Below are 25,396 nucleotides of genomic sequence, written 5' to 3'. Positions count from 1 at the left end.
TGTGTGTGTGTGTGTGTGTGTGTGTGTGTGTGTGTGTGTGTGTGTGTGTGTGTGTGTGTGTGTGTGTGTGTGTGTGTGTGTGTGTGTGTGTGTGTGTGTGTGTGTGTGTGTGTGTGTGTGTGTGTGTGTGTGTGTGTGTGTGTGTGTGTGTGTGTGTGTGTGTGTGTTCCAACTTTTCCTCTCTGGGTAATGGGGGCTGATTGGAAATAGGTAACCTTGATGATCTTTGTTCTAAAGTGAGAACCAGTAGAAAGGCAGTAAGCACAGATTTTATCCAACGCTCTCATCTTCAGTGGTACCGATTTATTACAACTAGAGAAATTAACAGTTTTTAAGTCATTTTAAAATCATTCTTGAAATAAATGGACAATTAATGTTCATAACACCACTTATATTTATACAGATTCCTTACCGTGATTATTTAATCATTCAAGAGGTAATTTTTAAATCCAATTGTTGCAGATATTTTGGTTACCTGGCACCAATTTACAGTGTTACTTGTCAAGTGCAGAAATAAAATTGATTGCCAATTATGAAATTATGTCTATAGTAGCTCCCACTGTAAGAGAAAAGTGTGTGTTAGATTTCTAGCAATATTCCTTCCTCCTGGTTTTCCCCTGAGGACAAAGCTAAAGTATCATTTACTCAAAGCGACGGCACTGCAGTATTAGACATAATGTCTTGTTTGGAGCTTTTTTTTCTTTTGTCTGTGAATATGAATTGTATATAAGCTTCAAATGTACTATATATAAATATATATAAGCTTTTGTAGGTCACATACTGTTTTTGCACAGATTGTAAGGCTTGATATTTAAAAGTGTAATTTTCTTAATCCATCATAGGTCAGCTTTTATTTTCAATACTTTAAACATCGGTTGGAAAGGAAGGACCTCCTTTTTGTGAGCAGTACGTGTAGATTTTCTTTCATACTGCCACTTTCTTTCTCTCAGAAAGCACTATTTTCTGAGGGCATAGTCTTAGCTAAAGAGGTGCTAGTGTGTAATTTGTTTTCTAAATAAATTATTTTTCTTTTGACAAATAAAAGGAAACACAAAATATGCCTATACAGAGTTGACACATGATTGTGTTAGGCTTCTAGGGGTCCAGATGTCTTACCAGAATGTGGGGTTGATGTTTTCTAAACCAAACCTCATGCTTCCATGTGTGACTTTCTGTGCTTTGACTTTTGCAGATACGATCGTTCGGCCTCAGATACAAGACTTTAGAAATCTGCCCCACCGTATAATTGTCCATAAGTCCTTTTGGTTCATTCACAGATGTTTAATCGTGATGAAAGCAACACATGAAGTAGTTGGAATCCCTAAATTACCTGTCAATCTTATGACAGGTGACATTTCATTTTGCCTTTTATTTTATTGGATTTTCCTGTGATGCTTTTGTTGAGAAATCTAGCTTTGAACACATGCTCAATCCAAAGATTTTTGTTTATCATTCTGCAGTGCTTAGAAACAGTTCCTGACGTAGATCGTGCAAGTACTCATGTGTGCTTTTACTGTCGTACATAACCTATAATATACATTGAACTAAATATGTTTAATTTCATATATGATATCCCCCATCTGTATGACATAGAGTAGAGACGAGTCTGGTTCTCTGAGGTGGTTTGAGTTTTTGTTTGTGATTGTTTCTTCCTTTCTGTAGAACTTATGGCCAGTTGAATTGTGGTGCTGCAAACGGTTATTTCACAAGAGAATGTCGAGATTTTCTAAGATGAAAAGAAGGTTTCATGATTGATGTCATTATGTCTCAGAATAATACTTTGGAGATGTTTTTTTTAAACCACAGTCTCAATGAAGAATATGAAATCTTCATATTTAAACAAAAGCAAAAAGTCTGTTTTGCTTTAAAGGAAAGAAACTCCTCTCAGTGCATCGTTAGAGCTAAAGAAAAGAGAAACACATCTGGGAAACAGTCATTATTACAGGATGTAAAATACTATTGCATTTCATTTTCTTACCTTGTTTGTTGATGTTAATATCGATGTAAATACAAATTTATATTTAAACATTACAATGTCTCTGTTGTCTTTTTGCACATGCATTTGTACATTTTGTACATGACTTGACGATCCTGCAGCCACAGTTTAGTCTGTTATCAGGCAGCAAGCAATACAGGAGATTTAACTGGAAGTGTGTTTTACTGCAGAAACAGGACCTCTCAAGTTGCATGTAGGTCCCCTGTGTGTGTGTGTGTGTGTGTGTGTGTGTGTGTGTGTGTGTGTGTGTGTGTGTGTGTGTGTGTGTGTGTGTGTGTGTGTGTGTGTGTGTGTGTGTGTGTGTGTGTGTGTGTGTGTGTGTGTGTGTGTGTGTGTGTGTGTGTGTGTGTGTGTGTGTGTGTGTGTGTGTGTGTGTGTGTGTGTGTGTGTTCTTGTTCTAGACATGTGGAGGAAATTTAGAGTGTGAAGGACATCTGTGTGGCAGACTGACTGTTGTCAGTGACGGCTGCAGACTGGCTTTTATCTGCTGTTTGTTCCCTGCAACTGGTCACCTTCCCTGTGAGAGCTTTTGTCATCAATCATCCCCCATTTCTTCCCCTTCTTTTAATGATTTTGCTCCCCATGGAAAGATCCAACACCTCCAGGCTGTCCAAACCCTGCTGCTGTTACTGTAACCAAACCTACAGAACCCCGTCGGCCCGTTCGGTCTGTGTCTAAATAACTTTTCCTTTTTAGACTTGAGTGTGATTTATATTGAAATGACCGTGTCTGTCAGTTTAGCATCGGCTGCCAGGTTACTGGCTGACTTACTCAACCCTTTGTAGCTGGACACATGGTTTGACATTCAGTGGCAATTTGTCTTTCATCTGTGTTTTATGCTGTGATGATTTTATGCGTTTTATGGGGAAGAAAAATTGCAGTGTTTAATTTTTTAATAAATGAAAACAGTTTGATCTTTATTTGGTAACACTTTACTTGAGGGTCTGTACATAAGAGTGACATGAACACATGAAACTGTCATGACACATGAACCCTAACTCTAACCCTAACCCTAATTTTTCATGACAAAAACCGAATGACACTTAACGACAGAAGCGTTATGTCATAAACGTTTATGACTTGTTATAATGTTTATGACACGTTCATGACAGTGTCATGTCACTCTTATGTAGATGCCTTCAAGTAAAGTGTAACCCTTTATTCTTTTTAGCCTCATCTGAGGCAAGAACTATTGGATGGATTGCCATACAATTTTGTGCAGACATTCATGTTCCCCAGACGATGAATCCTACTGACTTTGGTGATCCTCTGACTTTTCCTCTGGCGCCACCAGCAGGTTCACATTTCTGGGTTTTTATAGTTAAGGTTTTTGACAACTCTGGATGCGTTGTCATACAATTTGGTACAGACAGTCATGTTCCCCTCAGGATGACCTGAAACCCATTATGTGATCTCTGACTTTTCATAACTTAAATTTCAATTTGTCCCAATACTTTAGTTTTGCAGGTATTTGGTCATAAACCAATGTTATTACCACCAACCTCAGTTGTGCTTTATGTTCAGCACTGATTAGCAAATGCTGCTAGCGTAGCTGTAGACTGAGTCTTGTTCCAGTAGTAGCAAACCCCCAGTTACACCAAGGTTGCCAAATACTGACAATGGTGACATTTTACACAATGTAGCTGACTGTCTTCTGAAGTTGAGACTAACCTATTCCTCTGTCTGTTTGGTCTCCATGGGTCTTAACAATTTTTGAAAGTTAAAGATTGGACAAAAATAAAAACAAACCTTTTGTTAATGAATAGATAACCTTCAGAATATTTTGTTTTATATCAAGAGATACCCATGTGTTACCCTGTGCCCTGGCAGACTCATGATCAGCTAATCTGGCAGAAACCCCTCTGATGAAGGTTTTACTGTTAGCCTATATAAAATCATAAAGATGAGGCATGGACTGTCTAATTTTAACCAGTGATATTGAGTCCCTGAAATGTTCGGGTTTTTTTTTTATTGAATTTCTATCAGCTGTTTTGATCTGGGCTTTCACTGCCTCCTCCCAGTCTACAGTGGCTACAGTTGAGACAGTTTCTCCACAAAACCATGTGAAATATATATATAAATAATCTCTTATGACTCATATTTTTGCAATATTTAATGGCATTTGGGGCATGCTGTTCACTACAGTAGATATAAATTAATAAACTGTGTCTACATGTTATTGGCAGAAGTGTTTCAGTTGCTATGTGTGTGTGTGGGGGGTTTCCTGTGTGTGTGTGTGTGTGTGTGTGTGTGTGTGTGTGTGTGTGTGTGTGTGTGTGTGTGTGTGTGTGTGTGTGTGTGTGTGTGTGTGTGTGAGTGTGAGTGAAGCAAGCAGGAGGCGGGATGCGCCAATAGAAAAGACGCACCGCTCGTCTATTGGACCAGACGCGAAGTGGGCGCATGCAAGACGCGCCTACCGAGGCAAGACTTTGCTTTTTTTTCTCCGAGACAGGCGACGTGAGGTTCCAAGACACCTGTCAGGAGGGCTACACATCCAGAAGCTGTGTGCGAACTGGAGGCTGCGTCTTTAACCGTTTAACCATGGGCGCGCTGATATCGTTATTATAGCCTCTCGGTGACCAAGGAGCGTAAAGTTATTCTGCTGCTTTCTTGGTTTTCTTTGTGTTATTCCTCTTTATTTCCTCAAGCCGCATGAGTTCACCGCTGTTTTTAGGCCAGCTGGTCGGGGTTCCGTTAGAAATAATGCACCCTACCATGGAGAAAGACACGACTTACACTAAGATCTTTGTCGGCGGGTTGCCGTACCACACCAACGACGCTTCACTTCGGAAATATTTCGAGACTTTCGGGGACATCGACGAGGCGGTGGTTATCACAGACAAACAGACGGGCAAGTCCAGAGGATATGGCTTTGTGAGTTAATTTATGTTGCTGTGTTCTCGTAGAATAAATCAAGAGTTGAACAAATGTAGAGTGAAATATGGGGTTTATCAGCCACTCTGGCTTGAATTGGATAGCCATGGGATTGAGAACACACTAGATCGGAGATCTTCAACAGGGGGGTCCGGGACCCCTAGGGGGTCCTCAGAGTTGCTGCAGGGGGGCCACCAAATTACTAATCCATGGTTTAAAAAGAAAACATGTCTGAAAATATACATTATTACTAGTAAAGTAGTAAATATTATTAGTAAAGATAAATGGTTTTTTTTAATGTACACAACATTGATGATAGGCTTACTGGCCTATAGCTAAGGTAGCCATCCACAGATACAGTTAAGCTTAAGTATTCACTGTGCCACATTTCAACATTAAAACATGATGTATAAATATATGAATATGCCAACAATTTTTATTTTTAAAAGCTTGGTAGTGTATGTACCATAACAATGTATGTTTAAAGGCTTTAGTCTGCCCTACACGTTATTGTAGGCCCAGTTTAATATGCAACACTATTTTATACAATATATATAGTAGTGGGTCCCTGCTCCGTCTCTTTTTCATCTAGGGGTCTTTGGCCTAAAAAACGTTGAAGACCCCTGCACTAGATCATGTCTGTAGCAGCCGGTAATGAGTTTGGACCGACTTTATCTTTATGGTCAATTGTATTAGGCTATATTTTCCATATTGCCTTGGACACACTGCCACTTTGTTGCAGCAGCAGCAGCCATGTGCAGTGTGTCTGGTGGGGGCAGTCACATGCTTGAAGCATGAGTAGCAGATTATTTCTCATAAGTGTGTCATCAATTATCTCTGCGGTCCCAATGCTAGCAACAAATGAGCACGCAGACAGATGCACAGTACACGTACACAGACAGTAGGACTATAAGTGGACAGCATAAGGACACACTGAGCTGCTCTATGTGCAGAAGACAGTGTGAAAGAGAGAGGGGGAGGGGGGGGGGTGTCCTTGGCCACAGAGGTGTGACATGTCAGTTGGCTCTGCAAGATAAGGCTGCAGTAGTTTCCTTTTGACTTCCTCCCATGCACCCCTTCCCCCCTCTACCAGGATGTGTTTGGTTGTTTCTATGAGTGACTGTGAGTTTGTGTGAAAGACAAAAAGATAAGAAGACATTATTGATGTGTGATTGGACTGACATGAAGCAGTTCAAATTATTACTGCCTCTATAGCCAGAGAGCCAGTCAGCTGAGGCGACCAGAGTTGTGTTAAGTTGTTTTAGGACAGCATGCTCATTTCATCCCTGACTGCCCCTTTAGCTGTCTTAATTCCCTGCAGCAGCTTCTTGAACCCCGGCAATCCTAAACCATCCGCTGCCTCTGTTTGCATAAGAGTCCTGAGTCTGATGCTGCAAAACGAAAGGAAGCGGGACTGGTTTTACTTTTAGTGTCCCCTTTATTGGTAGTGGAGCTGTAGTTTACCAATGTAACTGCTTTGTGTGTGTGTGTGTGTGTGTGTGTGTGTGTGTGTGTGTGTGTGTGTGTGTGTGTGTGTGTGTGTGTGTGTGTGTGTGTGTGTGTGTGTGTTAACCTTCACCACCCCTCCCACTGCTATCTGCCCACTCCTCAACTCACTCCCTCAAGGTAGATTCCAGTATCTCATCCTTGGCAGCCCAGTCTGAAAAAACAAATCTGCCTCCTACATAAGCTCCACTGGAAGCATTAAAACACACTGATGGCTGTCTTCATGTGGTGAAGTCAGTGTCTCCTCACGCATTTAGCAAAAAGATTGAATCATTTGAGGAGAGACAAGGACAGCAGCTACCTCAGGGCCGCCCCTCCCTGCTCTAGCTCTGGTGCTTCATTATGTTGGAATACCTACTTAAACACTGGATAGACAAGATTTTACATGCAATTATGTAGCTTAAAGAGTGATTATTAATCAGTAATGGCGTGACACCATCAACAGGTGACCATGGTGGATAGGGGAGCAGCAGAGCGGGCGTGCAAAGACGCAAACCCCATCATCGACGGCAGGAAGGCCAATGTGAACCTGGCGTACCTGGGAGCAAAGCCTCGCAGCTCGCAGACAAGTAAGTGTGTTAAATTACTGCTAAACACACAGGACGTAAAGAATCATGTCAGTTTTTTCTGGACATCTTTCTGTTTTAGCCAAATACCTACAAATCATGTAAAGGCTGGTGATATTCTACTTTTTTATTGTAAACAAACCCCAAATTATAGTCTTTTCTGAATACTTTCTTGTTTCCCTACCTTGTGGCATATGCACTCAGTCCCAAACCACATTGGTTCCTACTGGAAATCTTTAAAATATGTAGTTTACTTTTTTATAGGGCTGATGAATTGATGTCCTAACATCCAGGTAGCCAATGGCTTGCAGAGACTTGAGGCTTACTCAAGAGCCATAGTCTACCGCAGTAAACTTGAAGTTTTCTGTATTTTTTAAGTTAAAGATAGTGTTTTCTACTGCTAAATGGTAAAGTGTTGCATTCACAAACTACTGTATGGTCTAGGGAGACTAAATCTGGAAAAGCTTGGATGTCTTTGGATGAATGTTATAGATTCCTGCATTAAAAAGGTTTGGTGTTCAGAAGCTGGCTCTCAAATCTCAAATATCGCATCAGGAAAACACAAGGAAAGTAATCAAAATATTCTTTTAATTGTGGAGACATTACTGAAGGATGATAGTTTAACTTTGATGAAAAAAATAAATGAAGCCAAATGGTCAGTGTTGAGTCTCTTCAAGTGTCTGTTGATGGTGGTTTTAATGCAGCATTAAAATGAATGGAAACCAACAGCTGCCTGGAAGATCAATCAATCTAAAAACGGATAAATGTGTGTACACATTTGCGGTTAGTGTGATTAAACATGCCAAACCACTGGTATGCTCCTTTCAACCAACTGTCTCTGCTCATTCCCACCATACATTCACTCTTTGTGTACTTGATTTTATGCACAGCTTTCATGCCGCCGGGCTTTTTCAGTGTTAACCACCAGCACACACTCTTTATGCTTCCCCTCCGACGTCTCGCTGCACACCAGACGTTGACAGCAGCTCTCCCTGAATGCTTCATTTAAAGCTCGCTGGCTGAAATACCGTTGAGTGTAGGTGTGATTGACAAACACTGGCGCCAACAACAACTGACTGTGTGTCCTTATTCTGTGGCCAACGCTGCGATGCAATTCCCCAAGCATGCAGCTGATGGGAGATGGCAGCGCTTGGTATTTTGTTATTGTGTGTGAAAGAGAATAGGAGAGGGAGAGAATAAGAAGAGCAGGAGGGGATGGGACTGTCAAGAGCAAGAAATAACAGTACCACTGTCTCCTCTTTGTGCTGGTGAAGGGCAAAACTGTGCATTTAGATATACGTTTGAACAAAAAGAGGCGTGGTGATGGAGTCTTGGATGTACAGTAAGAGGAGGAATAACAGAGGAATGAATATCTGGAGGAATGTTGAAATGAAGTCAGAGAAGGGGCAGAGAGGAGGAGGATACTTTTCTCCTTTCTTACTCAGCCTCAGCTGATTCCTGTTGAACTTTGGAGGCAGGGATGTCACAGATGTTTGTGTTCAATAGAGTGCATTATTATTGTGTGTCTATTGAGTGTGTCGAGCACGTGTGTATGCCAAGGGAATAACAGATACCTCTGTATACATGCGAGACAAACAAGCAGAGGCAGAGAGAATCGGCTCTCTCCTTGTCTGCCCGTCTCTCTCGTTGTCTGTGCAGCCGGTAGCTAAAATATCCCTCTTCACTGCTGCCTCTCTTTCTCTTTGTCTACAGGTCTCTCTGTTGGAGTTCAGCAAGTCCATCCTACGTGGGCTCAGAGGCAATATGGGTAAGACGGAGAAGAATCAATACCTCTATTTCAACCTCTCTCTCTCTCTCACCTGCCTCCTCCTCAACACAATACATCTCACTCCTCCGTCCTTGACATTTGTGAGCACTCGCTCCTGTTCTCCACTCGGGATGTGGTAGTTAATGCCAGTCTGCAATGTGAAAGAAAGAAAACAAAAAGCCATCCCATATAGCGCACATGATGCTTCAAAGATGTGTTATCTGTGCCTTTTGATTTGTCTTCTGTTCTCTCTCTTTCTGGGCCATTAAACACACATGACGCTCAATTCTGAATTTCTCTCATGCATGACTTGGGCTTTACTGAGGCAACAAGCCATTTAGTCAAACTTCCCTGCATCCCTTCCCATCCCTCTTCACACACACACTCACTGCTGCCATTATCGCTCATCTCTTTTTTCTTCATGTTCATGCACGCAGAGACATTATATCATATATTCATAGTTCATAGTCCTGTGTTAATGGGTTACAGATGTAGGCCTAATAAAGTTAACTCCACGCCAGGGCAAAAGCCGCCACTGAGATATAGTACGACACGGAGACCACAAGAACTGTGATTGGTCACATTTTGGTTTCTCCTGATGCCCATGAAGAATGCTGATTGGGAGAAACTGTTAAGGAAGACTCAGTTGTCTTCTCCTTTGCAGTAACACACAACTAGGAAAGACACTTTCACTGCAAACCTTCTTAAAGTACAACACTGCTTGATCACATAAGCTACCTGTGTCTGTAGCTTTGCAGTGGTCCTATTAATGCGTGGAATCCAACAGTAGACTATCAACTGCGTTGTGAAATACTGCATAGTTTACCTCTTCGGGTTTCTGAAAAAGGATTGAAATCAAACAATCTGAGAAGGGAAAACCACTCTTCGATTTACCTGCTGATAACACACAGACAACCTGTGATGAGGGATCAGAAGTATATATTACTTTGTGTTACAGACTCAAAACCAAAAAGTTGGGAACCACTGTATTCCACTGTAGGCAGGCAGTGTGGAAAATCAATGATCAGGACTGTTTTATGGAAATACTAAATTTCTACGTGAGTTTTGCAGCAATGTTATTAGGGCTGCAATGATTAGTCCATCAATCAGGCATCTATGCTTTAATAATCAATTAATCGTTTTAGTCATTATTCAAACAAAAATACCAAACACTTGTTGGTTCCACCTTCTCATATGTAATGATTTGATTACAGTAAACTGAATATCTTTGGGGTTTAGACTGTTTGCCGGACAAAATAAGCAATTTGAATACATCACCTTGATTTGTCAGGTATTTAATTTGTCAAAGAACAGACATTCCTGTCTGGTTATTTCATTCAAAAACAGTCTCTCAATTGATTTCCCAGAAAATGTACTACATCACAATATATATCAGTATGGCAATGGCAGTATAACATTGCAGACCGGTTCGAAGATGACTGTTACAGCGTTCCCCCAGTGGTGCTGAAATAGCGCAGAGCCCATCATTGTAAATTATCAATAGTTTAATTTAATTCAGACACTTTTCTTTCATTGCTTTGTCTGTTAATTTAAGTTGAGGGGAACGTTTGAGCTGTTTTGTTTTATGTCAGCTCAGACAGCTGATAGATACATATTGCGCTATTCAATTAAGCAGAGTAGTTGCAGTCCGAGAAGGGTGAGGCTCATTCCAAAGCAAGACACTGTATAATTGTTTCAGTTTTAATCAAAGGAGTAGGCCTAGGTTGGATTATTTCTATGTTGAGCTGCCTGTTCATGGAGCTGAAAGTGCACAGAATAACGAAAATATTCCATTGATACAAACCAACTGGAATCCTCACTTTTTCCTGCTCTTTTATGTGGGTAGGACCCCATATTAATCTTTGAAACGGGCCCCCCAGATGCGTAAGGCTGCCACATTAACCGTGAAGGAGGATCTTTTCCTCCTAATGTTCTGTAGAGCTGAAACAGTGGCATCATTGGAGGTGCTGGTGGTTTTCTCAAGATCTTGACTTTCCAGAAATCCTGCTGTAATCCACATGTGACCGGTGTTCTGCTTCCTCATCCAGTTTTTCTTAATTTTCAGTGTGAAAAAAAGAAACCTTAATGACTCAGTTGCTGAGTGAAACATGGAGGATGATTCATTCCCAGGGCTGTTACAGACAGCAGAGAAACACTGCAGGTTGAACCCTACAACACCTACTGAGGCTTGACTCAGATATTCGGTCTATGAGTGTTGTTTATGTGATTTTAGATCAGGATATTGTCAACCAGTATCATAGCTGTCTGTTGTTCTGTGTATGTGGGCGTGTTGTCTTTCACAATGAAATATCTGCTATTTGGGGAAAAGAGTGCAAAACATGTTTTGGTCTAAAAGTTTTTCAGCCTGGATCTTCTATATTTTAGAGGCGTTTTTAAGGAATATGCATGATGTGGTGCTATGGAAAAAGAGCTCTGTACACTGACTTTCTGCAGGATGACAAGTTCTCATCCAGCGGTTACAGAGAAGTCCATTAAAAACCTCAACTGTTCTGAGTGCTATTAATATTGCAGTCCTCAATTTCTGAATGAGTGATGAGGGAATTGAGGCTGACCCAGATGAGTCTATAAATGAGCAATGATAGGTTGATTGATAGTCTCACGCAGTGACAACTAACTAACTAACTAACTAACACACCTGTAAGGCCAACGTAAACACACAGAAGGTGGCACTTTGTTTATCAGTGTGGAAACACATTTAGGTCTGCACCTAATGATGATTGATTTTATCATCAATTAATCTGTCAATTATATTTTGATTCATTGATTAATCCTTTAGTCTATGAAATATCAGAACATTGTAAAAAATCTGAGTCTGAGGTGACATCTTCGGACAACAGTCCAAAACACAAAGATATTCAATTTACAAATATGTAAAATATAGAAAAGAAGCAAATCCTCAAAACAAATCATTAACACACACAAAAAGAGACTTGTGTTGTGTTGTTGGAACCAGTGTTTTCAGATTTTGACCTATACTAGGGAACTAAAAGTCAGGATATCTCCACTTCTGCTGCTCTGATTTCAACCTTTTTTTCTTATCTCTCACATGTCCAACAACTCTGTGGCATTGCAATTCTAAATGGATGGAGTTCCCCTTTAATCAACTAATCATTTAATTAGCTTTTCTTTTCAACACAACACACTCTGAAGGCGAAATCTGTGTATGATGTATCTTGTAAACCTGAGTCAGTTTGTTTGACATTTTGGGTATTTGGGTGAAAATCTAGAAGAAGAAGAAGCGATACCAGTTTTGGCAACAACTGTAACCTCAGGAGATCTCAGTACTGCACAGCTGCAAGATGTGTTGAGCTTTGAGTGAATGAAAGAGTACTTTTTCTCAACAGGAAACTCTCTCTACATGTTAAATTATTGTCACTGTTGTTATTTGTCTCTCCACCTACATGTAAATTGAAAAGCCAACTAATCAATATCTATTCTTTGTCTAAAGGAGACCTGAGGCATTATTAATTCTTTAAAATTAATTGGCACCCCTCTGTCGTTTAATTTCTACAAAGTAGACACGAATTACATGTTTAAATAAGGGATAAATAAACCGTACTGCCTGTCAAATCTTTCTCTTTTCCAGTTTTAGTGCATGCTGTCTAGCTCAAATATCTCTGCTCTGAGGCTAGATGTGTCTTTGACATGATCAGTATGACTGCAGTCAGATTCAAACATTTCTTGGCAAAGTGAAGGACTTTTATTTTAGGAAGTTATATCTTAGGTTTTAAACAGGCCTGTGCAGCTAGTAAAGAACAGGAGCCAGGGATGTACCGATCCAGCTTTTTCTCTCACAATACAGATTACTGATTATCTGAAACCAGTGCTATCTTTTTCCTAATTTAAAATGTTTATACTACACTTACATTTTTATGTAAGGTGACAAGACATCAGTGATTGTTTTATTTTGTTTATACATTCATTCACATATAAATACATAAATATTATTAACATAGGTTGTTGGTTTTAATTGTGACATAAACTAATATTCAAGACAGAGCAAAAACATTTCAAGGATAAAAAAAACATGCACAGTAAATACAGGAGGAAACAAACAGGTAAATTGATAAGGAAAACTGAACTGAAACACAGAATTAAAAACAAACTATGTACTATAATATGGACATCTGGCTGATATTCGCTTAATAAGGTCAGTATTAGTCCTGATACCAATCCAGCAGATTGGATTGGTGCATCCCGAGAATTCACACTTAATCTCACTACATGTGGTTTAAAATGAAAATGAAAGTCTTCATATTTTTATCCCAATTTAAATTTTTTTGTGTTTTGGGGTTGAAAAATCACATTATAATCAATTAGCTGGGAGGCCTCAGGGAAGACCCAGGACTAGGTGGAGGGATTATATCTCCAACTTGGCCTGGGAACGCCTTTCGGATCCCCAGTCGGAGCTGGTTAATGTGGCTCGGGAAAGGGAAGTTTGGGGTCCCTTGCTGGAGTTGCTGCCCCCTCGACCCGACCCCGGATAAGCGGATGAAGATGGATGGATGGATGGATGGATGGATGGATGGATGGATGGATGGATGGATGGATGGATGGACGATAATCAATTATTCCTGTGCCTTTTAGCACTCATATAATATACCAAACTGATGTCAAATAAATGGTTAGATCCCACTCTTTCATAAAAAAATCCTCCTCATCACACCTCTAAAGCTTTTAAATAACACATGATGTTTAATGTGTGTAACGTTTTAATTAGCAAGCTGTAGGTGGATTTTGCCTTTGGACAGAGCCAGGCTTACGCTTTCCTCTTGTTTCCAGTTGTTTTGCTAAGCTAAGCTAGCTAAGCGGCTGCTGGCAGTATCTTCATGTTTAATAGACGTAGCAAGAAAAGCGATTAAGAATATTTACCAAAATGTCAAACTATACCTTTAAATATCTACAGTACAGGCCAAAAGTTTGGACGTTTCTCATTCAATGCGTTTCCTTTTTATTTTCATGACTATTTACATTGTAGATTCTCACTGAAGGCATCAAAACTATGAATGAACACATATGGAATTATGTACTTAACAAAAAAGTGTGAAATAACTGAAAACATGTCTTATATTTTAGATTCCTCAAAGTAGCCACCCTTTGCTTTTTTATTAATAAGGGAAAAAAATCCACTAATTAACCCTGACAAAGCACACCTGTGAAGTGAAAACCATTTCAGGTGACTACCTCATGAAGCTCATTGAGAGAACACCAAGGGTTTGCAGAGTTATCAAAAACAGCAGAGGGTGGCTACTTTGAAGAATCTAAAATATAAGACGTTTTCAGTTATTTCACACTTTTTTGTTAAGTACATAATTCCATGTGTTCATTCATAGTTTTGATGCCTTCAGTGAGAATCTACAAAGTAAAGAGTCATGAAAATAAAGAAACACGTTGAATGAGAAGGTGTGTCCAAACTTTTGGCCTGTACTGTATATTAGATCTATCTACATATCTAAATGATCTGCAGGTCTTTTGTTGCTGCTGTTTCCCCTTTGTCTTAAGCGCTGTGGGGATCCCAGGGGTCTTCAGGGTCTGACACTCACACAGTAAAAAACAAATAACAAACTCAAACAAAGCACAGCCCTGTCTGCTGCTTTGGCGTATTTGACAGAGGACGGGCTGATGCCAAATGTGGCTTTAAGATATTGCTGAGTTGTGGGAGGGTAGGGAAGGGGAGGGCTGTTGCCCATGACTGCCTGCTGTCTGCCTTTAGGGACCAAAAAAAAAAAAAAAAAAACTTAAAAACCTTCTGGTGTTTATTTGTTTTTTGAGAGAAAGAAAGGAGATGAATGTGTGGTGAGCCTGTTAAATGTGGAGGGATGGCAGTACTTCCTGTTGAAGCAGTGGAACAGAGAGGGGGAGGAAGGGTGGCACAGACTAACAGCACACCTGTGGCCGGGTATAGTTGTGGCTGGGTGCAGTGAAGCTTTAAGGCTGGTGGTACATGTGACGCTGGAGTTTGTTTGTGTGTGTGAAATAGATTTACGTTTGAGAGTTTAATGTTCCTCAGTGAAACATAAAACAACATGTCGACCCCTTTGATGCGTTCACATCTTCGACCGTTTTCTCTCTACGTGTCTGATTTTTTTTCACTCTTCCTCAGTTTCCGCTTTGACTGCCTTCTTCCCTCTCTAAATTATCTTTCTGTCTCAGCCTGAAGTTATCACTCTTCTCTGTCTGGGGGGGTTTAGGTAGACAGTGAATCCTCAAGTGTATATTTCTCTTAACCAGGGACCCAATTAGGAGAGGCACTTCTGTCGTGTGAAAAGCCTAATTTGAAAAACAATGAAAAAAGGTCACGTTGGAAGCTTTTCATTGCACAGAAAGCTCCCATTTTGTTCAGTTGTCTGTTAAAAGATGACACATTTTGATTTGCATTTGGATTATTTTTCAAGTTCTTACCTTTTGTTGTTTGTGTGATGTGAATTTTGAGTCGAGGCAGCTCCTGCTCCCGGATTTTAGTGCTTTGTTGTATAAAAATATACTAATCTAGATTGCAAGATTACAAACTGTGACTTCAGGCTAACTCAACACTTCATGTACACATCACCTGCCTGCAGGTGCTTCACAGAAAAAACCTCTTGACTGCCAGTAATGAGTAAGCATGTAGCATTAACACACCATGCCATACATTATTTATTCATACATTACAATGTAGTTGTAAGCAGATATGATGATGTTTATTACTGAATTTGTCAACAACTATAACTTCTGTATAAACAGTTGATCAATGATTGCTAACACAGTATAATATTTATAATTACACACAAACAAATCCTCACAGTGTGTTATTAACTGTTAATACACAATCATAAATCATTCGCAGGAAGGTTTAAATACTTAAATATGTCTATGTATTATATTTATTAATCAATCTAATAAATATAAAGAACAAATATGTTGTGTGTCATGCAGACACGTATGACAACGTAAGACTGCACACCAATATATTGTCTAATAATCATTAACTGTTTATACACAAATTACAGATGCTTTATCAGGAGTAGTTTGACAACTGCATTAATACATGTCCTTTTAACTGATTACAACTGCATTATAGTGCATTATAAACCATTTACGTTTTTACATACTGCTTGCGAATTCAAAAAAAGGAAGTTAAAGTCAAAATAAATAAAGTGTTATTGACCTTTACTCTGAAGCAACTGCAGACACTTCATGTTTAACAAGCTCCTAACTTTGATGAAATGATCTAAATCTAAGATCAGATCTTTTCTTGTTAGTTTCTAGTTGATGAATTAGAACTGGATGTTTTTAAATGCTTGTTGATATGCAACAGGTGAAAGAGAGATTATTTAGATGACAGTATGTTAACACAACAAACACAAATCTCTTTGTGTGTAGGGTTTAAAGCACAAAGTATCATGTCTTACACTGCCATGATAATATTCATGTTTATATTTATGTGACTTATTGCACATTTTCTCTACATCATGTAGCCCTGTTTGTATAATATGTTAATTAAAATGTCCTTCCTGCTTGCTGAGAGCTTAGTGTCCAGTGCTGATGTTGGCCTTTCTATCTCTCACCCTCCCTCAAGCTGTGTGTGTGTGTGTTTATCAAAAGAGGAAGAGAGGACGGAGGGTCATGTGTGTGCGTCTCCATGAGTGTGTGTTTGTCTCTTTGACTGACTCACCCTCCTCACATCCCTGAACTGAACTATTAAAAGCATGGCTGTCCTAAGGCATGAGGGATATGATGGCAGATCCTTCACCTCTCAGCATCTCTCCCTCTTCTCCTCTCCCTCCCGCTCACTCCTCGCCCACGGGGTCCCGACCTCGACCCTCTTCTCATTCAGTACATTTATCTCTATCTCTTTTATCCCGCCGCCTGGTTTTGAGGAAGGACAGTGAGGGGGAGTGCAGAGGAAGCTGGCTATGAGGGAGTAAACTCAGAGAGGGGAGGGAGAGTGGAGTCTTTGGAGGTTATTCTACTCTCGTGGGTCTGTTAGTGAGCGTATACACCCATGCAGCTGTGCCAATTAGCCCAGCTATGTCTGAACCCCCCATCCACCACACACACACACACACGCACACACACACACACATGCACACACACATCCTCTTCTGAGCTGCTTAACTGACTACACACAGCCTTTTCAAATATGTAATACACTCTTTTCTTTCAGACTTGCATGTTCACTTTTCCGGCATGTGTGTTTTGTAATTGATGTGTTTGCATGCATGTGTGTCTATAAACCCTGTGTGTGTGTGTGTGTGTGTGTGTGTGTGTGTGTGTGTGTGTGTGTGTGTGTGTGTGTGTGTGTGTGTGTGTGTGTGTGTGTGTATATAAATATGTATTTGACAGCCAGCAATGATGCCAGGCATGGGGAGGAGAAAGGCGAGGCGCAGCTCCCTCTCATACGATGCTGCTGTCACATTGAATCAGTCAGGCCAGTGCACAAGCAGGCAGCGGCACACAGCCGTGGGAATGACACTGCACTTCTGCTCTGGGAGAGGCTGACGGAGCTCGAGTGAGGAGATGGGATACAGAGGGGTCAAGGAGGGAGCCGATATTAGCTTTTGCTGTGTTTTGTCTTAATGTGTTGGTTTATGTTATTAGTCTACGGGTTTCCCTTTCGTAATTGTGTTGCTTTCTTGGCCAGGCCTCCCTTACCAGGCCGGTAAACCTATTTTCTCCACATAAACACAGAATCTTTGGTTATTTCATACAATATATTTCTGAATTACTGTTTTTTTTTCATGTGTTTTTCTCATTGGTTTAAAGTGGGACAATGCTCACTTATAGGTTGTTAAGTTTGGCTTCAATGAAAATAAGCAGATACAGAAAATGTTGTCTCCAACTTTGAAGTTAGTGGAGGAGAAATTTGTGGGACTTTAGGGTTCCTCAGTTAGACACAGTAGGGGTTAAATACGCACACAGAAGAGTCAAGGAAGATTAAAACTAACATATGGGTAATTTGGGATATATGTATATACTGTAACTTACCTGTGTGTGTTGTGTATACAGCAGAGTTTGTGTGAACAGACCCACTGCCACTATTTGCTGTGTAAGCACACCTGATCCCTGTTCTGGCTCTGTTTAGGGGTAAGCAGCAGCAGCAGGCCACCTCCTGCTGCTCTGATCACCCCATTAGACTCAATCACAAGGTTACTGTCAGGTTAATGGGTTTGACTGCAGGCGTTGGGAGTGTAAGTGTTAAACACTGTCATGTTCTGTTGTTTTTACTTAAGCAGCATAACCCAGTTCCTCTGATATGATCGCTGTTGCTGTTGCCAGATGTAACTGAGGCAGTTCAGGTTAAGTGGGCAGCCTTAGGCAAGGGCATGAGTGAATACAGGAGTAGACAGTAGAGCACTTTTTTTCTCTCATTATTGCTGTGAGTATCAACAGTCTCAAACACTGAATCTGTTGTAGAGTGCACAGGCATTCAATTGAAAGACCACATTTTAAATGATTCAATTCAGAAATAACAATTGTGATTACATTTCTTGTTATTTAGGGGTTTTGTTTTTGAATGGGTGATATTTTATTTGGAACAAAGCATGTTTTTTTTAAACATTTCTCAGGCAGTGTGCTAATTAAACTTAAACACAGGGGAGAAAGTCTATTTTAAGGCAACAGTTAATTGCTCTTAAAGGAGGGGGAGGAGGACGCCTTTATAGGATTCCGATTTTAATGTTTTAATGGGATATAAAGAAAAGAAGCAGTTCTTGAAGAAACTGCAGTCTGTTGCAGTTGCATGTCTCTGAGTGTGTGTGCCTTTCCCTGGTTACTGTTGTTTAAATTACATGTAATTATCAGATTAGTGGCAGCTCTGAACACACAATCAGATTTTGGATATTTAGACACATATGGATGTGGTCAGGTCTTTGTGTTTTTTTGCTTATATATTGTAACTGTACTAACAGCATAAATTAAAAAAGATACAAACAAAACAATCATCAATTGGCTGAAAATTATCCAAAATACAAGATTCAAGAGAACCTTATTGTCATCATCTTAACAAGAAAAAAATGCCATTTAGAGATATAAAAATAAAAGGAATAAAGTACCAAAATAGTCTACATAAAATAAACATTCTAATAAAAGTACCAAATTTCTTTATATGTAATGACAATTTCTTTAAATAACATGTAAATGATAGTGACATGTCTTTTAGCTTTCCATATCTGTGCACCGTGATATCTTATACAAAAAAGAAGATGAATAGTGTCATCCAGTCTGGTTTTATGAGAGAGAAAGTGGTAAGAACATATATTTTTTATATACAGTAAACACACAAAGAATGCTTCTTTCCACGTTTGTCCTCTCTTGTGTGGAGTTGTGTATCTGTGAACGCGCAGTAGGTTTTGTTTTATCCAACCATTTGTCCAAAACTAAAAGCTGTTCAGTTTACAATCAAAGTAAACCGGCAAATATTCATATTTGAGAAGCTGGAACAAGACATTTTTTGGTGTTTTTGCTTAAGAAATTACTGAAATTATGAATCTATTATCAAAATTGTTGCTGATGAATTTTCTCTTCTCAACTCATCAGTTATTGACTGATTATTTAATCTCTAACCCCTGGTCCTCTGTCTGTCTAGATTTGCCCAGCAGTACGTCTACCCCCAGGCGTTCCTCCAGCCCAGCCTGTTGCTGCAGTCCCAGCTCAGCCCCACAGCTGCAGCACTCGCCTCCCCTTACCTGGACTACAGCTCCGCCTACAGCCACTACGCCCCCACAGGACTGGAGCAGTATCCCTACACACCTTCCCCGTCGCCCTCTGCTGGCTACCTCAGCTACAGCTTCTCCCCCGGCACGCCTGCGCCCACCCTCACCGCATCCCCGACCCCTCCGGCTGCCATCCAACCTTCTCTGGCTGCACTCACCACCATGTCTGCCGCCCCACAGGCCTTCCTCCACTATCCTCTGCACCAGCCGGATCGCATGCAGTGAGCAGCTCTTAGTGTAGCTGCAGCTGCTGAACTAATGATTCAAAGCAGCGTGACTGTTGACCTGTGACATCATCAGGATATGACTGGATAAACAGGGAGAGAGTGTGATGTAATCAAAAGGGCTTTTAGAAAGCACTCACATTCCTGTTTTTTTTTATATGTATATCATTGTTGTTGTAATAATTGATGAAAAATGTTCTATTGCTGCTGTCATCAGCATATGATCTGAATGTTTTTCACAAGTGGTAGATGTCTGGGACTGGAATTAGACCACTGGTAATCTTCTGGACCTTTTTGTCTTACCACTGACCCTCAGTGCTGAGGTTGGTGGCGGGGCCGACTGCTGGAGAGCGGACAGGTAAAGACGTTAAGAAATATGTCTGCTTGACATGATGCTGCGGCTGCAGTTTCTCTAAAGGTACTGAGCCGAATGCTGGATATTAGCTAAGCTGAGAGCCAGTTCCTCTTTCAGAAACGAAGGTCCAATTTCCTCCTCTTCAAGGTTACCTTTCTGTCTATGGCCTTAGAGATCTCTCTCTCTCTCTCTTTCTGTACCTGGTTCAGTTTGTGTTTTTTTATTAGACGCTCATCTCAAATGAACAAAATGTTTATTGTGCTCCCTTTTGTTCCTTTTATCTACCACTGGCAAGTCATAACACAGTGATCATCAGTTTAACAGAATATGCAATTATGATGATAAAGGATAAGCATGAATGAGGTAGACAACACTGGCATTTTGTTTTTGTATTGCTACTGCTAGAACATTACTGAGAGAAAGACTTTGTTAACACTTAAAACACAATAGTCATCACATGAAATACCTGCAGTGGCTTATTAGGCTATTTTTGACCCGTAACTTTTGGAATGTCTGGATTTGTTATTTGGGGATTGTTTGGTTTTATGATACCTAAATTACAAAGTTGTCAATACATATCAAGTAAATGTGTTTGGATGTAGGTGATGATGTTACTGAATGTGTGTGAGTGTATTTGGTGTCTGATTCTCTGTGTGTTAGTTGAGTAAGAGAGAAATAGAGCGATGCAGTATATGCCAGTGTCAGGACCGAGCTCCATTTCCAGCCCATTGTACTGGTCAGAGTTGTTTCTTTGTTTGTTTTTTGTTTTTTTCCAGCTGTACAATACAGACAGATGCTTTAGCGATGATACTGAAAGCTCACGGTGCTGTGACACCACCTTAGTAAAGTCATAAACCAAGCCATACATCACATTTAAAACAAATATGCAAAATAAATTGAATATTTCTAAATAAGATGTTTTCTGAGTGTGGTCGAATTACAGTAATTGTGGTTCAAAATCTGTGGGAAACAGCTAGTGCATTAAACTACCAGGAGCCTGGAGAGTCACACATTAGTCATATTAGACTTAGAGTTAGTTGCATCATTGAGATACTTTAAACAGAAGGACTGGTAAAACCCCAGGAAGAGTAGCTGTGCTTAAGGGCACAGCTAACGGGGATCCTATAATAAACTCTCATAGTGAAACAAACAAGATATACAGTAAGTTGTTGATAAGGGATCTTTAGAGATGATAGTAAGCTGATTTTGTTACTATGAAAAGAGCCAGGCTAGCTTTTTCCCTCTGTTTCTAGTCTTTGTGTTAAGCGAAGCTAACCAGCTACCAGCTGCTGCTTCATATTTGCTGTATGGTCAATAGTACTGTTACCAATCTTCTCATCTAACTCTCAGCAAGAATGAAAATAAGTGCACCTCCCAAAATGTTGAACTATTATACCCGTTTTTAGGTTCATAATTATATGTTTTATTTATTTATAGTTTGTATATAACACTTTTGATGTTTCTCATACTGCCCATGACTGCTGCACCTGTATCACCCTCTGTCTGAGATGCTCTGTTGGAGCGCCTGTCTCGTTAAGCCCACACTATTACCCCAAATTAGTTGACTTTACTAGAAATTTGTGCGGAAACCTCTGCCTTAAACCGTCTTAAAAAAGGTTTTTACACAAGGTGAAATGTAACAGGTCAAGTTGTATTAACACAGAGCGGTAAGTTGATGCAGTAGACAAATCAAGTTTACATTAGTAGTCGTTACTTAAAATCATTAGTAAACATAAATTATTATAAAAAATAAGCATGCTAAGTTAAAGCTTTAGTGCGTAACGTTTTTATATAAATTTTCGTCCGTTGCATTCAAGCCATTGCAAAATGAGGTGATAAAAAGCTAATTAAGACTATCAGCTCCACAAAACTCTCTGTATTTGTCAGTATGGTTACATTCTAACTGGAACTGGTGTCATCCGGCGACTTTCGTGCGCAGAAAATCAAGTGAAAATTATGACCTCTTCTGAAGAGTCTATCATGTTTTTTTTAAACCTGTGTCCTCCTTGGCTACTAGCAGCTGCGTGGAGGAGGGGCGGGGGTGGTGCGTGATCACGGAAGACTTGTATCATGTGGATGCCCCCTACGCACTATAGCTTTAATCATGCCAATAAACATAAGAAATATAAAACATTATGCTACTTTTCACCATTTCAGAAATAGTTTCCTTTTATAAATATTGTCTTTACTTGATGACAGTGTGATTTTAAGAGCAACATATACCATACATTTGCACAACTATATCAGTTTCTGACATATTGTACTGTATGGAGAGTTTCATTCAAGAAAAACAGTTACTATTTTCCAATTTGTTTATTACACTGCATATTGCCACTGCCCAGAACCCATCAGTCCCCACCCAGGTCTCGGTCATGGTGCAACAATAAATGTAGCTCAAATTAACACTAAATCAACCATACAAAACTAAAACCCAGATATCAGAAATGCACACCCACAACATTAACAGAACATCATTAAAACACACTTTAACTAGGACAGAAAACGATCAGAACATATCTTTTTTTTTTCATGAGCCTTTGCATTGCTTCAGCGCAGAACAGCTCAACGACCCCGCCCCTCCCATACAGAAACTTAACATCCTTAGTTATCTCTGCTTAATATAATCTGTTCACTGCATACTTAAGCTGATTATTACAAACAACTAATGTGATTTAGTAATGAATATAGTTTTTAACAAAACATGAAAGAATAAGTAGGGACCACTAAAACTAAATCTGGGTTTACAGTGCAGTCTGCTCTGGACGGTCAGCATTTCCTTGGAGTCTTATAATTTTCTTTTGCGCTGGGCTGTTCTGTTCTAGCTGATTCTATTGGTGATTTTTCACGGTATAAAGTTCCGGACATGTTCCAGCCGGAATATGATCCGAAATTGTGGAGAAATTAAAAACATCTGCAACCAAGACTACAGTTTTCCCTGACGTTAGCATGTAGCTACATATAGCTGTACCGAGAGTAGAAGAAGAAAAAACTGTTGAAACTAAAGTGTTCAGAACAGTGTGGCATTTCTTTTACATACGTTTACCTGATTATTTGAAACTTTGGCACGTTTAATATGAACACCTGACATTTAAACATTATGACAGAACATATGGAAAAGCATAATAGGTCTCATTTAAAAACAGTAAACAAACATTTATAAACATATCAAACTTTTCTCAAATGAGAGTAAATACCGTATTTTTGGGACCATTATCAGCTGCAGATTGATACGCATTTGGTGCTTCTGTGATTTTCACCAGCAGGTTGGTGTATGTTGGATCTACTACTTAATATAAAACACAGTGCCCAGGGCAGTCATCCAGTGCAACAGTGTGGCTCATTGGTGTCTTTTATTTATAGTTTTTATACAACAATGGCACTCTACGGTACAGAAGAATAAGATTAATCAGGCTTTGGCTGCACAGACAATACTTGATAGCAAAATCAATTGCTGTCTTGATGTTTTCATGCGATTTGTTGACCATAAGAAAAATGTAGAATTTTACCAGACTTATTCTTTAACTGTCTTTGTTATGTAGGTTGAGTCATGCTGTAGTTTATCAGCTGTGATGCACAAGAACAGAAGAAAGTGGAAGATAAATGAATGTATCTCTTATCAAACATGAGCAATAGCAAGCCTTTGGGTGAACCCTGTCTTACCCAAACAACCCCTCCCTTTAACCACATCTCCCTACATACCTCAAACTAACATTGTTTATTCAGCATTATTTTTCTTGAGCTACACTTACCACTGTGAACTATCACATTTTAAGATTTATTTTTGTCCAAAAACTCATTCAGGTGCCCTCAATTATTTCAAATGTTTTATGTGAGTCTGACATGATCGCTTTTCGCCCTCTTCTGGACAAAATTATTTATTGCAGCTCACATATTCCTCCATGCCCAGCAACCATATACTTTCTATAAAGCAGCTCACAAAATGCATAATTTAAAGGAACAAAAATGACCCAAACCTCGTATCACGTTTTTATGTTTATTGTCATTGAAATGTTTATTGAAACGCCTTGTGCTCCCAGTAAGGATCAAATAATAAAAGGAGACTCAATGTAAAGCTTGCACAGCTGATCTGCAGTGAACAGACCTACTACCAAAATCTGGGATACAACATTTCCTTTGGATTGCGCTGGTTCAGAACAAAAAAGCAGATGGTTTATGTAAAAATGAATATAATAGCAAATACCACAGTGAGGGGAGGAGAAATGATCATGTCTTAAAAATTGATGACAAAATGAACACAGTTAATGGTACGAAACAGAAGAGCGGTAATGACAATAAATAAAACAAAATAAAAAGTACTGTATCTGCAATCTTGATCACATACACACATATACACACTCACTTGCAAACACACTCATACACACACAGGCAGGCGCACACACATGCACACGCTCACTCTCACACACACACTTGCGCACACACACGCACGCACACACACACACACACACACACACACACACACACACACACACACACACACACACACACACACACACATGCTCAAGAGGTATTCACACACACAAACACAAACCCACAGATAAAATGTAGTGATTGAAAATAGTGAAACCCTGGTAAAATCTAATGGTATCATACATCCACGTCTTGTGTCTGAAGTGCAGAAAACAAAATGAACCTAAAAAAAAACTAAAATGGAGATAAATTCAGATGAATAATGAAAAGCATGCCCATCTTCACTGGTCTAACCCAACTTGAAACGACCACAAACCCAGAGTGTTGCCCTCTTTACTCTACCCAAACCCCAAGCCCCACCCCTTTACTCCATCACCTGCCCCATGCCCTCTTACCCTTCTCATATCATACCCACATCTCCGCCTCACCCTTATCCCACCCTTGGTCTCCCTCTCACCCACCCCCCCCCCCTTCCAACACCTGCCTCCCTAAACCTCTCTGCTCAGTTTCAGGGTTTCCATGCTCTTCTGAGATGAGATGAAGGCCTGGCTGAGAGGAGGGAGCAGGTGGGCTGAGGGAGACGAGGCGGCTGCTGGTTCAGGCTCTGGTCACCATTTATCAAAAACACAATGTCCAGTTCAGAATACAGAGTTAGGACTCAGGGGTAGAGGAGTCTTGTTGTGTGTTGAGGTTGAAGGTTGTGAACCTGTTTGTGTGTGTGTGTGTGTGTGTGTGTGTGTGTGTGTGTGTGTGTGTGTGTGTGTGTGTGTGTGTGTCGGTTTTTACAGTGGCACTGGAAAAAAATCGTATCATGTGTTAGTCTAGATGTGAGTATTTGGGTTAGTCTTGTGCGATGTTGTGTGAAGGCATGGGGGGGGGGGGGTAGTAGAGGTGGGGTTGGCGTAGCTCGGGGCCTTTGTCCCTCATCCCTCTGCCCCAGTCGGAGAAGGGGGCAGGGGCAGGT

The 25,396-nt window shown here is 40.1% G+C and overlaps 1 protein-coding gene across 1 annotated transcript; it reads left to right on the top strand.

Annotated features, from left to right (window-relative positions):
• Positions 1 to 4,404: 4,404 nt before the first annotated feature.
• On the top strand, positions 4,405 to 19,986 carry rbm38 (RNA binding motif protein 38). Its single transcript, XM_028583689.1, has 4 exons — positions 4,405 to 4,870; positions 6,822 to 6,945; positions 8,656 to 8,710; positions 19,299 to 19,986. The coding sequence occupies exons 1-4, from the start codon at positions 4,649 to 4,651 to the stop codon at positions 19,648 to 19,650; spliced, it is 753 nt and encodes a 250-aa protein (XP_028439490.1). The 5' UTR covers positions 4,405 to 4,648; the 3' UTR covers positions 19,651 to 19,986.
• Positions 19,987 to 25,396: the final 5,410 nt, after the last annotated feature.

Source organism: Perca flavescens, chromosome 7 (genome assembly GCF_004354835.1).
Source record: "Perca flavescens isolate YP-PL-M2 chromosome 7, PFLA_1.0, whole genome shotgun sequence".
NCBI lineage: Eukaryota > Metazoa > Chordata > Actinopteri > Perciformes > Percidae > Perca > Perca flavescens.
The sequence above is the reverse complement of the archived record's forward strand: the minus strand, read 5'-3'. Positions and strand labels throughout refer to the sequence as shown.

Coding starts and splice junctions, on each gene's coding strand:
- rbm38 (XM_028583689.1), top strand. CDS start 4,649: ATGAGTTCACCGCTGTTTTTAGGCCAGCTGGTCGGGGTTCCGTTAGAA. Junction 6,946..8,655: donor GCCTCGCAGCTCGCAGACAA/GTAAGTGTGTTA, acceptor CTTTGTCTACAG/GTCTCTCTGTTGGAGTTCAG. Junction 8,711..19,298: donor TGGGCTCAGAGGCAATATGG/GTAAGACGGAGA, acceptor CTGTCTGTCTAG/ATTTGCCCAGCAGTACGTCT.